Below are 16,398 nucleotides of genomic sequence, written 5' to 3'. Positions count from 1 at the left end.
CTTCCTCTACATATACAAATGTGTGTTGATGACAAGACCTGGAATGCTTCAAAATAATAGTGCTCACTATAGCTATAACACCCACAACTGAGGGTCCTTCATGTAGAGCAGGCAAAAACATTGCCATCATAATTAAAAAGGTTGAAGAAGGAAATTACTTTTAGAACCGAGATAATAATTTCTTGTTGAGAAGTGTTTCTACAGTGTAAACGAATATGTTAGCTTCTACATTACTGATAATGCTTCTTGCACATTTTATGATCTCTATTTGGACTAAGTATATGTCGTATTCTTTCCAAATCAAGGACAGACAAAGTGTATAAGCCATTGTTAATGCACTGGACTCACGTTTGGGAAGAGTGGGATTCATGACTTCAGCCCCCCCCCCCCCTCTGAAATCTGGCCATACTGACTTGAGTTTTCCATGTTTTCCCACACTGTTAAGAGAAATGCTGGGCTGGGTTCCTCAATAAGGTCATTGCCGATTTCCTGTCCTATGCTACCTACTTTGTATATGTATTTATTATTCCTGTAATGTGTCAAACATTTCCGATACTGTTGTGCTGAATGGTCTAAGAACGAATAAATAAATGAATGTTGCCCGTCACCTGAACCAATCTTGCATGCTGGTGACCTGGTATTCACTCCCCAACACTTCCTGCAACTATTAACCATCTCTACCGTGTTACATATAACAGCAGAACCTTCTTTTCTACTTGAATTTACCACTGACTTAGTCTCATTCATTGTTGAGGTCTGCTGCATGTTTCCTTCAGCTGCAGTAGACTCCCATCCACTAAACTCTGACAGGTGGTCTCATCAATTGGTGTTACGCGAAGTGAAACTGTTGGAATGTGGAAAGTCAAAAACTAACGGTACTTTTAGGCATGCCTTTTAGTATTATATTAGCTATTTGATTTTTGAGAGGCATTTGATCTTTCTCTCATTACCGTTAACATTTTACGTCCGTAGTAACGTATCTAATAAACAATATCGTGTCAACCTCTTACCAAGCGGTGTATTCAGGCACCTACACACTAGAAGAGGTCATGTAGACGTATTGTTCGGGAAAGGGTATGGTACGTACATTACAAGTAAGAATACGGTACGCATAAAGTTTTTTATAATTATAAATCTAAGTTTGTCAACAAAATGCACTGACAAGTTGCTCGTTCAGATCTTTAGGTCGCTTCTTGATTTCAAGCATCAACATTTCATGCTCCCCTTTATATACTTTGTACACTCTCCGTTGTCCGCCTGTCAGCCGCTCGACTCACGGCAGCACGCGCGTTAATTCCACCACTACTCGCTAGATGCCATCACATTCAGCCGGCTTTCCGCTGAACCAGTAATCCCAGAGATGCAGTGGAATTGTTGACAGTCAGTTGTGTGGAGGCAGAGGGAACACGAGTGTGGTAGGAAGAAGTTTGTGTTGAGTTGCTAATTGTTCCTGCAGTAGAAGTGACAGCCACATAATTACTTGTGTTAACATTTTACTCGAAGAGTACAAACTTATTTCTACAGGTGTGTGTAGGGACATGAATTTGCTGTGTGTAGAACGTCTCGAGGACGACCAACGTGCGGAAAGGGACAGCGTCATTTACGACGATTCACGCGTTTTCAAAAATCTTTTAGAAGAAGAAAAGAACAGCATTCCGCCGATAAATTATTTCGTCAAGATCCAGAAAGATATTAAACCCTTCATGAGGAAAATTGTGGCTACTTGGATGATGGAAGTGAGTACGCTATGGATTATTGCATTTTTAGTTAATTGCTTTTACGTTTTTTTTTTTAATTAAGTAATCAGTCTCTTTCTACAGTCATTACAGGGATACCTCCAGTCTTTAGTTCAAGAATGCAGTGTGTGTTGTGTGCAACAGCCGTGTCGCACTTCCTGTGGCTTTGTTTACATATTCTGTGTGTGTCTGTGGATTAAGATTTTGTTTTATTGCTAGGCCCCCACAATGACCCTGCTGAACTGTTAAATAATTTCATTAAACTCTTTCACGATGACCTTACCGCTCATTTAAAAGGGGTAAAAGATCATAATTTATTGATATTATTTTTGTCTTAAAATTGTGTTGCGTTGTTAGTTGCCTAATGACAACTGTTCATCGTCTGCAGTGTAATTATGGTAAACATAGCAAAATTTGGCAATTTATTCAAAAATAGATTACTCCTTGAAATCTTTCAATGCTCTCGACTATTGATGATTTGTTGTCGAATTACGTCCCCCACAAATCATGCTAGTTACAAGCGGTAATATCATTTTTGCATTCTGGAAGAACTTGTGTGTCCATAGTGGTGGAACTTTGGCCGTATAGTGTGAGACAAGTATACAGCAGTCTTGCGGAATTGTTCAGTGCCGGTAATTGAATACTGTTTGTCTAAACGAGGCTTAATCATTTTGTTCTTTACATTAATGCACGTCAGTTAAAGAATTTTTCGGAGAACTTTCTTAAATTCTCCTTTTTTATTATTCGAATACAAATGCTTCGAGAAACAGGGATTTCTAATATCACCATCGTGCCGAGGAATGCTCGCTGCGTGGAAGGTTCGCAACAATTGAGATTGTCACGCGTTATCACATGATAAGCAACAATAGCCTTTGCGCGTAAGTCGAGCTGGTTCATAATCGATGCTGAGTACTTATCTCGTTACAGTGTATTCTAAAACAATAAAATATTCTGCAACATACAGATTATTGGTTAGTTACAGTCATACATCGAGAATCCAGACACTTGCGCTATTTAGTGAATGCGTAGTATTCATAGATTCGGTGTCAGCTTTTCGCACCCAAATGATTTTAGGATTTTCGTGTTTATTTCTCAACATGTGCTCATTTACATTGAGAAGTTAATCGGATCTCGCAACATCGCTTAGAACTCCGAACACAAACATAAACAAATATTCTATTGGAACAACCCCTTCTTGGTCAATTTCTTTTTATTAATTTATGGAAAATTTGCAGTGCCTAGCAAGTCAGCCACATAATTCTTCAGTATGGTAAGTGTTTGTAATTAGTGGTTACGTGCTAATATTGGTTTTAGTTATGGTATCCTTATGCAGTCTTACATTTTAGGTTTTCTTGGCCGTCCATCCCTCGCCTTTAAAACCGGTAGCGAAACCTGTTGTTTACATCCGCGCAATATTGACCAATGCAAAACGGGGGTGAAAGGAGGGTGGGGGTGTCCAGTACGTTAATTTTGAATACCCACCTTGCCTGTTTAGGCATGGGTAAAAACTCGCGCAACATATCAAAATTCACATTGCGATAGAGTTATTGGCGACTTCTGAACATGATACGCAAGTTCCGCTTCTTCAACAGATCGTGAACCGAACATGGAAAATGAAACCTGATAAATGTCGGGAAGAAATCATTTATCGTGAACTCTTCATGTACAGTGAGCTGTAGGTAGAGAAACTGTGACTCTAAAGCCGTACTAAAGCATGTGTATGCCTTGCGATGTGCTAAAACTAGTGTGATTACAGCACGTCAATTTAGAACTGTGCGATGCTTGTCCATGCATGATCTTAGTTTTTATTTTATAATTATTGTATTTTTGCTTGCTTCGCTTGTGCATTAAAATTATCAAATACGGTACAGAAAGTAATGGAGTATGACGGCTTCACGATTGGATGGGTATGTACATCTACATGGATACTCTGCAAATCACATTTAAGTGTCTGGCAGAGGGTTCATCGAACCACCTTCACAATTCTCTATTATTCCAATCTCGCATAGCGCGCGGAAAGAATGAACGATATCTTTCCGTACGAGCTGTGATTTCCCTTATTTTATCGTGGTGATCGTTCCTCCCTATGCAGTTGGGTGTCAACAAAATATTTTCGCATTCGGAGGAGAAATTTGGTGATTGGAATTTCGCAAGAAGATTCCGTCGCTACGAAAAACGCCTTTCTTTTAATGATGTCCAGCCCAAATGCTGTATCATTTCTGTGACACTCTCTCCCATATTTCGCGATAATACAAAACGTGCTGCCTTCTTTGAACTTTTTCGATGTACCCCGCAGTCCTATCTGGTAAGGGTCCCACATCGCGCAACTCTATTCTAAAAGAGGACGGACAAGCGTAATTTAGGCAGTCTCCGTAGTAGGTCTGTTACATTTTCTAGCAATAAGTGTACTGCCAATAAAATGCAGTCTTTGGTTAGCCATCCCCACAACATTTTCTAAGTGTGCCTTCCAATTTAAGTTGTTCGTAATTGTAATACCTAGGTATTTAGCTGAATTTACAGCTTTTAGATTAGACTGAGTTATCGTGTAACCGAAGTTTGAGTTCCTTTTAGCACTCGTGTGGCTGACTTCACAATTTTCGTTATTTAGGGTCAACTGCTACTTTATGCACCATTCAGATATTTTTTCTAAATATTTTGTAGTTTGTTTTGATCTACTGATGACATTAGTCGATAAACGTCAGCGTCATCAGCAAACAACCGAAGACGGCTGCTCTGATTGTCTCCCAAATCGTTTATACAGATAAGGCACAGCAAAGGGCTATAACACTACATTGGGGAACACCAGAAATCACTTCTGTTTTACTCGATGACTTTCTGTCAGTTACTACGAACTGTGACCTCTCTGACAGGAAATCACAAACCCAGTCAAATAACTGAGACTATATTCCATAAGCACGCAATTTCACTACGAGCCGCTTGTGTGGTACAATGTCAAAAGCCTTCCGGAAATCCAGAAGTACGGAATCGACCTGAAATCCCTTGCCAGTAGCACTCAACACATCATGCGAATAAAGAGCTAGTTGGGTTTCACAGGAACGTTGTTTTTGAACCCATGTTGACTGTGTGTCAAGAGACCGTTTTCTCCGAGGTAATTCCTAATGTTCTAACACAACATTTGTTCCAAAATCCTGCTGCATATCGACGTTAACGACATGGGCCTGTAATTTAGTGGATTACTCGTACTATCTTTCTTGAATATTGGTGTGACATGTGCAAGTTTCCAGTCTTTGGGTACGGATCTTTCGTCCAGCAAACGGTTGTATTTGATTGTTAAGTATGGGGCTAATGCACCAGCATACTCCGAAAGGAACCTAATTGGTATACAGTCTGGACCAGAAGACTTGCTTTTATTAAGTGATTTAAGTTGCTTCACTACTCTGAGGATATTTACTTCTACGTTACTGATGTTGGCAGCTGTTCTCGATTCGAATTCTGGAATATTTACTTCATCTTTCGTGAAGGCATTTCGGAAGGCGGTGTTTAGTAAATCTGCTTTGGCAGCACTGCTTTCGATAATATCTCCATTGCTATCACGCAGAGAAGCCATTGATTGTTTCTTGCCGCTAACATAATTCGCCTACGATCAGAATCTCTCTGGATTTTCTGCCAGGTTTCGAGACAAAGTTTCGTTGTGGAAACTGTTAAAAGCATCTCGCATTGAAGTCCGCGCTGAATTTCGAGCTTCTGTAAAAGATCGCCAATCTTGGGGATTTTGCGTCTGTTCAAATTTGGCATATTTGTTTCGTTGTTTCTTCAAGTGTTCTAACCCGTTTTGTGTACCAAAGAGGATCAGCTCCATCGTTTGTTAATTTATTTCGTATAAATCTCTCAATTGCTGCCGATACTACTTCTTTGAATTCAAGCCACATCTGGTGTAATCTTGTATTATTAATTTGGAATGAGTGGAGATTCTCTCTCAGGAAGGCGTCAAGTGAATTTTTATCTGCTTTTTTTGAATAGGTGTATTTTTCGCTGATTTTTCGAGGCTTTGGGGATTACAATATTCAATCCTGTTAAGACAACCCTGCCTGAATCGGTTTTGAAGCTCCGTTATTAACTCACGATTATTTGTTGCTAAGAGGTCCAGTGTGTTTTCACAACAGTTTATATATTATTCGTGTGGGCTCATGAACTAACTGCTCGAAATAATTTTCAGAGAATGCGTTTAGTACAATTTCGGATGATATTTTATGCGTACCTCCGGGATTAAACATGTATTTTCGCCCTGTTCCTCATCTATATAAACTATTTGGGAGACAATCTGAGCAGCCGTCTGCTGTTGTTTGCATATGACGCTGTCGTTTATCGACTAAAAATGTTATCAGTAGATCAAATCAAACTGCAAAATAGCAAAATATTTAGAAAAAATATCTGAATGGTGCATAAAGTGGCAGTTGACCCTAAATAACGAAAATTGTGAAGTCAGCCACACGAGTGCTAAAAGGAACTCGTTAAACTTCGGTTACACGATAAATCAGTCTAATCTAAAAGCTGTAAATTCAGCTAAATACCTAGGTATTACAATTACGAACAACTAAAATTGGAAAGCACACATAGAAAATGTTGTAGGGAAGGCTAACCAAAGACTGCGTTTTATTGGCAGGACACTTCGAAAATGTAACAGAACTACTTCGGTGACTGCCTACACTACGCTTGTCCGTTCTCATTTAGAATACTGTTGCGCGGTGTGGGATCCTTACCATATAGGACTAACGGAGTACATCGAAAAAGTCCAAGGAAAGGCTGCACGTTTTGTATTATAGCGAAATATTGGAGAGAGTGTCACAGAAATGATACAGGATTTGGGCTGGAAATCATTAAAAGAAAGGCGTTTTTCGTTGCGACGGTATCTTCTCACGAAATTCCAATCACCAACTTTCTCCTCCGAATGCGAAAATATTTTGTTGACACCGACCTACATAGGGAGGAACGATCACCACGATAAAATAAGGTAAATCAGAGCTCGTTCTGAAACATATAGGTGTTCATTCTTTCCGCGCGCTATGCGAGATTGGAGTAATAGAGAATTGTAAAGATGGTTCCATAAACCCTCTGCCAGGCACTTAAATGTGATTTGCAGAGTATCCATGTAGATGTAGAACACGTTGTTGTGGTCTTCAGTCCTGGGACTGGTTTGATGCAGCTCTCCATGCTACTCTATCCTGTGCAAGCTTCTTCATCTCCCAGTACCTACTGCAGCCTACATCCTTCTGAATCTGCTTAGTGTATTCATCTCTTGGTCTCCCTTTACGATTTTTACCCTCCACGCTGCCCTCCAATACTAAATTGGTGATCCCTCGATGTCTCAGAACATGTCCTGCCAACCGATCCCTTCTTCTAGTCAAGTTGTGCCACAAGCTCCTCTTCTCCCCAGTTCTATTCAATACCTCCTCATTAGTTATGTGATCTACCCATCTAATCTTCAGCATTCTTCTGTAGCACCACATTTCGAAAGCTTCTATTCTCTTCTTGTCCATACTAGTTATCGTCCATGTTTCACTTCCATACATGGCTACACTCCACACAAATACTTTCAGAAACGACTTCCTGACACTTAAATCTATACTCAATGCTAACAAATTTTTCTTCTTCAGAAACGCTTTCCTTGCCATTGCCAGTCTACATTTTATATCGTCTCTACTTCGACCATCATCAGTTATTTTGCTCCCCAAATAGCAAAACTCATTTACTACTTTAAGTGTCTCATTTCCTAATCTAATTCCCTCAGCATCACCCGACTTCATTCGACTACATTCCATTATCCTCGTTTTGCTTTTGTTGATGTTCATCTTATACCTTCCTTTCAAGACACTGTCCATTCCGTTCAACTGCTCTTCCAAGTCCTTTGGTGTCTCTGACAGAATTACAATGTCATCGGCGAACCTCAAAGTTTTTATTTCTTCTCCATGGATTTTAATACCTACTTCGAACTTTTCTTTTGTTTCCTTTATTGCTCAATATACAGATTGAATAACATCGGGGATAGGCTACAACCCTGTCTCACTCCCTTCCCAACCACTGCTTCCCTTTCATACCCCTCGACTCATAACTGCCATCTGGTTTCTGTACAAATTGTAAATAGCCTTTCGCTCCCTGTATTTTACCCCTGCCATCTTCAGAATCTGAAAGAGTATTCCAGTCAGCATTGTCAAAAGCTTTCTCTAAGTCTACAAATGCTAGAAACGTAGGTTTGTCTTTCCTTAATCTTTCTTCTAAGATAAGTCGTAGGGTCAGTATTGCCTCACGTGTTCCAACATTTCTACGGAATCCAAACTGATCTTCCCCGAGGTCGGCTTCTATCAGTTTTTCCATTCGTCTGTAAAGAATTCGCGTTAGTATGTTGCAGCTGTGACTTATTAAACTGATAGTTCGGTAATTTTCACATCTGTCAACACCTGCTTTCTTTGGGATTGGAATTATTATATTCTTCTTGAAGTCGGAGGATATTTTGCTGTCTCGCACATCTTGCTCACCAGATGGTAGAGTTTTGTCAGGACTGGCTCTCCCAAGGCCGTCAGTAGCTCTAATGGAATGTTGTCTACTCCCGGGGCCTTGTTTCGACTCAGGTCTTTCAGTGCTCTGTCAAACACTTCACGCAGTATCGTATCTCCCATTTCATCTTCATCTTCATCTACAACCTCTTCCATTTCCATAATATTGTCGTCAAGTACATCGCTCTTTTATAGACCCTCTATATACTGAAACTTCCTGGCAGATTAAAACTGTGTGCCCGACTGAGAGTCGAACCCGGGACCTTTGCCTTTCGCGGGCAAGTGCTCTACCATCTGAGTTACCGAAGCATGACTCACGCCCGGCCCTCACAGCTTTACTTCTGCCAGTATCTCGTCTCCTACCTTCCAAACTTTGCAGAAGCTCTCCTGCGAAACTCGCAGAACCAGCACTCCTGAAAGAAAGGATACGGAGGAGACGCTGCTGCTATGGTCGCAGGTTCGCATCCTGCCTCGGCCATTGATGTTTGTTATGTCCTTAGGTGAGTTAGGTTTAAGTAGTTCTAAGTCTAGGATACTGATGACCTCAGATGTTAATTCCTATAGTGCTTAGAGCCATTTGAACCAGTGTACCTAGGGCCATCTTGTATTTAGAGCCACATACATTATTTGAGAAAAAAATTAAGGATATTCAGTGTTTTGGTACTCAGTTGGTTGGCAACAACAGTTGGACACTCCACAATAGAAGGGAATTGGACAGCGAGTAAGATAGGTGGAGCACTTCCATCTTTTCGCCATACTAAAGTAAAATTTTCTTTGTTACTGCTTTTTTTCCTTCTGAGGTAAGCACTATCAATTTTTACAGTGTGTACCGTACAGCTTAGAATTCATGTATCATCATCATCAGTGTTCTTGCAAAAGGCAGGTTTTCACATGGTAGTTCTCCAAGATGCCTGGTCTTCTGCCATCCTCTTTAGGCGTGCATAATTTTCTCTTCCCTTTATGTCGTCTATCATCTAGTATCTCCTTCTTCCTCTCAGTCTTTTCCCACAAACTAATCCTTCCAAAGCATCTGCTAGCAAGCACTCCCTTCTCAATGAATGTCCCAACCAGTTCTATTTCCTTTTTCTTACAACCTTCAGCAGACATCTTCTCTGACCAAACCTTTCCAATACTCTTTCATCACTCACTCTTTCCCTCCAGCTTATTCCCTCCATTCTCCCCCCCCCCCCCCCCATCCACATCTCAAATGCTTCTAACCTTTTTGCATCCTCTCGTCTCAGCGTCCATTGCGTCTTCTATTGCTGTTGAATGCCTCCTTCGCCATGGCAATTCGAGTTTTCACCTCCTGGTGACATCTCAAGTCTTCAGTTATTGTGCTTCCGAGATATTTTAATGCACTTACTTGTTTAGTGGTAGACTGTCCTATTTTAATATCGGACAGTCTGCGCCTTGTACTGATGGCCATACTCTTTGTTTTTGCTGTGTTTATTTGCATCTCATATTCCACACAAACTTCATTCATATCTTTCAGCATGTTATTCACTGTCGGCTCACTTTCTGCCAGCAATACCATGTCATCAGCAAATCTTATTCATTCTATTCTCTTTCCACCAATACATATTCTTTTCCCATCTAAGCCTTTCGCAATAATCTCTTCAAGGTATGCGTTAAACAACAGTGGGGAAAGTCAACAACGTTGTCTAACAGTTTGTCCAATACTGCTTCCTTCTGACATTTCATTTCCAATCCTTATCCTTACTTTTTGGTGTAAATATAGATTCTGTATCAGTCGTCTCTCTTTCCAGTCTACTCCTTTCCTCTTCAAAAAATCCATCAGCTTGTTCTACTGAACTCTGTCGAAGGCCTTTTCTAAATCTATAAAAACATCAAAGATTTCTCTACCTTTTTACATACATCTTTCCCCTATAGTTCTTAACAGGCCAATAGCATCTCTTGTTCCTTTTCTTCTTCTAAATCCGAACTGCTCCTCTGAAATCCCTCTATCCAGCTTGCCATATAGCCTTCAGTTCAACACTCTCAGCAAGACTTTAGCTGCATGAGAAATTAGACTGATGGTCCTAAGCTTTCACATTTTTTAGGTTTTCTCTTTTTCTCTATTGGTATGATATCTGTCGCAAGGAAGTCCTCAGGCCATTCCCCTTTGTCATATATCTCGTTACAGAGATAGACTATTTCTTTTCTTGCTTCGTTTCCCAGACTCTTCAACAGTCCTGCTGGCAAATCATCGATTCCACATGCCTTCCTATTCTTCGTCTTCTTCAGCGCTTGTTTCTCCACTAATATACGGCTAAATCCTACACAATAGTATTTATGGCGGCTATGCGGACGCCACTAATAAGGGAACATCCCCATCGCACCCCCCTCAGATTTAGTTATAAGTTGGCACAGTGGATAGGCCTTGAAAAACTGAACACAGATCAATCGAGAAAACAGGAAGAAGTTGTGTGGAACTATGAAAATATAAGCAAAATATACAAACTGGGTCGTCCATGCGTAAGATAGGCAATATTAATGGCAATGTGAGGCGAGGAGCTCCGTGGTCCCGTGGTTAGCGTGAACAGCTGCGGAACGAGAGGTCTTTGGTTCAAATCTTCCATCGACCGAAAATTTTAACTTTTTATTTTCAGTTTATGTGAAAAACTCTTATGTTTTCATCACTTTATTTGGAGTGATTATTACATCCACAAGAAAACCTAAATCGGGCAAGGTAGAAGAAACGTTTCACCCATTCGCCAAGTGTACTAGTTAGGTGGGTCGACAACATATTACTGTCATGTGATGCACATGCTGTCACCAGTGTCGTATACAAAATATCAGACGTGTTTTCCTGTGGAGGATGGTTCAAATGGCTCTGAGCACTATGGGACTCAACTGCCGAGGTCATTAGTCCCCTAGAACTTAGAACTAGTTAAACCTAACTAACCTAAGGACATCACAAACACCCATGCCCGAGGCAAGATTCGAACCTGCGACCGTAGCGGTCTTGCGGTTCCAGACTTTAACCGCACGGCCACTTCGGCCGGCTCCTGTGGAGGAATCGGTTGACCTATGACCTTGCGATCAAATGTTTTCGGTTCCCATTGGAGAGGCACGTCCTTTCGTCAACTAATCACACGGTTTTGCGGTGCGGTTGCAAAACACAGACATTAAACTTATTACAGTGAACAGAGACGTCAATGAACGAACGGACAGATCATAACTTTGCGAAAATAAAGAAAGCAAAATTTTCAGTGGAGGGCAGATTTGAACCAAGTACCTCTCATTCCACAGCTGTTCACGCTAACCACGGGACCACAGCGCTCCTCACCTCATATTGCCCTTAATATTGCCTATCTTACGCATGGACGACCCAGTTTGTATATTTTGCTTATTTTTTCATAGTTCCACACAACTTCTTCCTGTTTTCTCGATTGATCTGTGTTCAGTTTTTCAAGGCCTATCCATTGTGCCAACTTATAACTAAATCTGAGGGGGGTGCGATGGGGATGTTCCCTTGTAAGTAGCATAGTAGCCGTTCGATTTTAAGTATTTTATTGCTCAGTTTTCTCACTGTGATTCTAAACTACGTTCTGTCTTAAAGACTAGTCTTAACTAGATTCTAAAAAAAATAAGCGAGCAAATTATGTTTCTTTAAAACAAATCCATCGCAATCGATTAAAGATTAACATATTTACACTAAAAATACACATTTTGAATAATCTCACGTGACACTGACGCGGGGAGGGGGGGGGGGGGGGGTTGGCCGGTGAGGCGGTCGAGGTAAATCTCCCAACGTGGGAAGGGGGTCGAAAAAACGCGGTAATCGGCTCACGCAGTTAATGAACTCCCCCCCCCCCCCCCCCACCAGTCTCCTTACTTCTCTTTGACTGAATGCCAACGTCTCAGAAGCTCTATTATTCCAGCCAGGACACACTAATCTGTCGGTCGAATGGCTCGGGTAACGGTGGTAGAAAGCTCTTCCAAAGATAAATAACTACGTCCGTGCATAGTTTTTTTTCAACTTTGGGAATTAATTCGGGTGGATTTATGTCGAGATGTCAGAAAGGCTGCGGCAACACTCCCCATCCGTACTCGTACAGTTTTCGGGCTACAGTACTGCCGATATGCGGGCGAGTATTTCCAGCCTCGAGCAACTGAGGTCGGGTTTTGTGCATTTTTCTGAGCAAGTTTTGCATGAAATTTCGACAATGCACTGCTGAGACACGTGTTCCTCGTGGGACTTCCTGTCATGATGACTGCTTGATGATCATAAGCAAAAGTTATCATTTTATTGAGCGCGTCGAAATTTTTTGGACGTGGAGAATCTGAAGCTCTCCACTCATTGGACTGTGATTTCAACTCCTATTCAAAGTCTCTAATCCACGTTTCATCAGTAGCGAGAATTCGACGCAAGACTCTTTGACCTTCGCGGTTTAATCGTTGTTTGAGCAAAGGTGCAATGTCCAGGTGTCCCTGCTTCTTTTCAGCAGTGAAAACAGAGTGGGACCCATTTCGCAGAATTTTTTTTTTCTTTTTCAAATCATTTGTCAGAATACGTAATACTGATCTCGTGGGAATTCCCGTGGTTTTAGAGTGTTCTTCACAAGTCACACTGCGATCTTCTTCAAGAGCATATGCCACAAGTTCCACGCCTCGTTCATCTGTTGACGTTTTTGGCCTGGGTTTTGGATTATCGCCAATGGTGTACTACCGCCACGAAAACGATTAATCCAACGCGAAACTTTATGGTCAACAGTAAATTCCCCACTTAACGCACTGTGGATTTCTGTCGGGTTTTTCCCGCTTACCGTTTCGATCTTGATGTACGAGTACGGCCTGTGGTCTTAGACAGCCACGGTATCCGAGACCCCTGCAGAGTCCCTTTCTACCACTCGCCAATGTTATGTTAGGGAACACAGCTCAAAAACAAAAACACGGGCTCTACCTCAAGCTGCCAACTGCATCTGGCGTAATTTTCGTTGTTGTTGCATCCAATAATTCACAGTAATACCAACCTGTGTAATATTTATGAAACGTCCCTCATATTGCGCACAATAAATAACTAATGATTTCCAAATTCTTTTCCCTGTTTTGTCCAATAGTTTTCAGCTAACCTCCTAAATCTGTACCAACAAGTCATCTTTTAATTTTTTTGGGTATAAATAGTTTGTTTGGAAAATAACTTTGATACATATTATAAATCGCCTTTGCCCAAATGTGTAATAATAATAATAATTCTAGTAAAGGTTGCATAGTGGTTATAGGAATAAAGCTGCGACTCTAGGTACAAATACACTACTGGCCATTAAAATTGCTACACCAAGACGAAATGCAGATGATAAACGGGTATTCATTGGACAAATATATTATACTAGAACTGACATGTGATTACATTTTCACGCAATTTGGGCGCATAGATCATGAGAAATCAGTACCCACAACAACCACCTCTGGCCGTAATAACGGCCTTCATACGCCTGGACATTAAGTCAAACAGAGCGTGGATGGCGTGTACAGGTACAGCTGCCCATGCAGCTTCAGCACGATACCACAGTTCATCAAGAGTAGTGACTGGCGTACTGTGACGAGCAAGTTGCTCGGCAACCATTGACCAGACGTTTTCAATTGGTGAGAGATCTGGAGAATGTGCTGGCCATGGCAGCATTCCGTTTTCTGTATCCAGAAAGGCCCGTACAGGACCTGCAACATGCGATTGTGCATTATCCTGCTGAAATGTAGGGTTTCGCAGGGATCGAATGGAGGGTAGAGCCACTGATCGTAACACATCTGAAATGTAACGTCCACTGTTCAAAGTGCCGTCAATGCGAACAAGAGGTGACCGAGACGAGTAACCAATGGCATTCCATACAACCACGCCGGGTGATACGCCAGTATGGCGATGACGAATACACGCTTCCAATGTGCGTTCACCGCGATGTCGCCAAATACGGATGCGACCATCATGATGCTGTAAACAGAACCTGGATTCGTCCGAAAAAATGACGTTTTGCCATTCGTGCACCCAGGTTCGTCGTTGAGTACATAACATAGTCCATGCTGCTGCAAACGTCGTGCCGGCCGCGGTGGCCGTGCGGTTCTAGGCGCTCAGTCCGGAACCGCGGGACTGCTACGGTCGCAGGTTCGAATCCTGCCTCGGGCATGGATGTGTGTGATGTCCTTAGGTTAGTTAGGTTTAAGTAGTTCTAAGTTCTAGGGGACTAATGACCACAGCAGTTGAGTCCCATAGTGCTCAGAGCCATTTAGCCTTTAGGATACAAATGCTATATAATCTGGAAAATGAAATCCCATCAATTCAAGGAATAAGTTCACTTGACAGTAGGTGTAGTATTTTCGTTGATTACTTGATAGGAAATGCTGGAAAAGTACCATGGCAAGACAAATGTATGTAAAATGCCGAATCAAAACGCCTTACAGTTATTTTATCTGAACAACCAGTTTCAGCACTACATTACGCCACCTTCAGAGCGCATGACCGACATGTGGAAAGAATCCCGCTTCAGTCAGAATACAGACCAGCATTCAGTGACTGGTATCCGTAGATTTCTTCTTAACATAGCGATCCCTTTGATCACCACTTGCCGACTATACCGTAGTTAGTAACAGCTGTAGTGAACACTTATTACGGAACGTGAAAGGCTATTTAATTTAAATCAGTACTGCAGTATGTGCAGTCAAGTATTTTGTGGCTGCAGTAGAATAAAGCATAGATTACACTGTAGTTTTGAACAGAATTTATGTTAAACTGAAGATCTGTTCGCTCAGGTGAAAGGACTCTCGTCAGGGAGCAAAGCGTTTGCTGCTTACCGAAATTTTAAGTTCTGTATGGCCACATTCGAGGAAAAACGTCACCGATAGAACAGAAACAGAAAATTGTTGAACTTTGATACCTATATCATTTTTGTCCTGATAACTTTCTCACAGCAAAACCTTCACGAAACTTTTCACATACCTGAAACCAAACGACTTTGTTCTTAATCCTTGTACGATGTCTCCCTTATTTCAGAATATGTCTTCATCTCTTTATGAACAATTCCACGTGCAAACACGCTCCGCACAATTATAGTTAGTTGGCTGATAATCGCTTAGGTCTTTTTTTATCCGATTCGAGAAATACATTTGAGTTCTGGAACTGTCATGGGCCACTTGATAACGAGTCGATCAACGACAGAATCCACGGAGCCACCCATGCGCCACATTTGCTCCTCCTCTTTCATGACGTGCCGTTCTATATCCCGCCAGCGCTAGACAGTGACACGTGAAAAAGCTGCGCGCGTTGGTTCCAGTACACCTGGTAACTTAACAGTCCTGTTATTTCTCGCGACAAACCCCTTAACTTGGCTCTAGATCAGTTCGGTTGGGTTCATGTTGCATTGGTACAGTGGCAAATGTACAAGGGTCACTCCAAAAGAAATGCACACTATTTTGTAAAAATACGGTTTTCATTCTGCATGTGTGAAAGTTTTACAGTGTCCAGATACATCCTTCCCACTTGTTTGTAAACTTGGTTCAACCTGTTCCCGTGAGTGGCGCCGTCACAGCATGTCTTCAAGATGGCTGCTAAACTTGACGTTGGTCAGAAGCAACGTGCTGTCACAGAATTCCTGTGCTGTGAAAACGAGATAGTGAGAAACATCCACAAGAGGTTAAAAAAGGTGTATGGAGATGCTGCTGTCGATCGCAGTACAGTTAGTCGGTGGGCAAGCAGGTTACGTGATGAAAGCGGGCACGCTAATATTGAGGACTGTACTCGCAGCGGCAGGACTCGTACTGCACACACTCCAGACAATGTGCCGAGAGTTAACGAATTGGTGACTGCTGACAGACGCATCACAGTGAACGAATTGTCACGCTACATTGGGACAGGGGAAGGAAGTGTTTGCAGAATACTGAAAGTGTTGGCGTTAAAAAAGGTTTGTGCCAGGTGGGTTCCCAGGATGTTGACAGTGGCTCACAAAGAAACAAGAAAACGGTATGCAGCGAACTTTTGGAACAGTACGAGAACGGTGGAGATGAATTTCTTGGAAGTATTGTGACAGGTGATGAAACATGGCTCCATCATATTTCACCAGAGACGAAGAAGCAATCAATGGAGTGGCATCATGCAAATTAAAAAAAAAAAAATCAAAACCACACCTTCTACTGAAAAAGTTATGGCTATGCTATTTTTC

The 16,398-nt window shown here is 41.7% G+C and overlaps 1 protein-coding gene across 1 annotated transcript in view; it reads left to right on the top strand.

Annotated features, from left to right (window-relative positions):
* The first annotated feature begins 1,396 nt into the window (after positions 1-1,396).
* The window catches only part of LOC126095464 (G1/S-specific cyclin-D2-like), a 197,532-nt gene continuing 182,530 nt past the window's right edge, over positions 1,397-16,398 (top strand). Inside the window, exon 1 of the mRNA XM_049910255.1 lies at positions 1,397-1,736. Within this exon, the coding sequence (XP_049766212.1) occupies positions 1,539-1,736 (198 nt within the window). The 5' untranslated portion in view covers positions 1,397-1,538. The remainder of the gene's footprint in view (positions 1,737-16,398) is intronic.

The sequence above is a fragment of the Schistocerca cancellata genome, chromosome 8 (genome assembly GCF_023864275.1).
Source record: "Schistocerca cancellata isolate TAMUIC-IGC-003103 chromosome 8, iqSchCanc2.1, whole genome shotgun sequence".
Taxonomy (NCBI): Eukaryota; Metazoa; Arthropoda; class Insecta; order Orthoptera; family Acrididae; genus Schistocerca; species Schistocerca cancellata.
The sequence above is the reverse complement of the archived record's forward strand: the minus strand, read 5'-3'. Positions and strand labels throughout refer to the sequence as shown.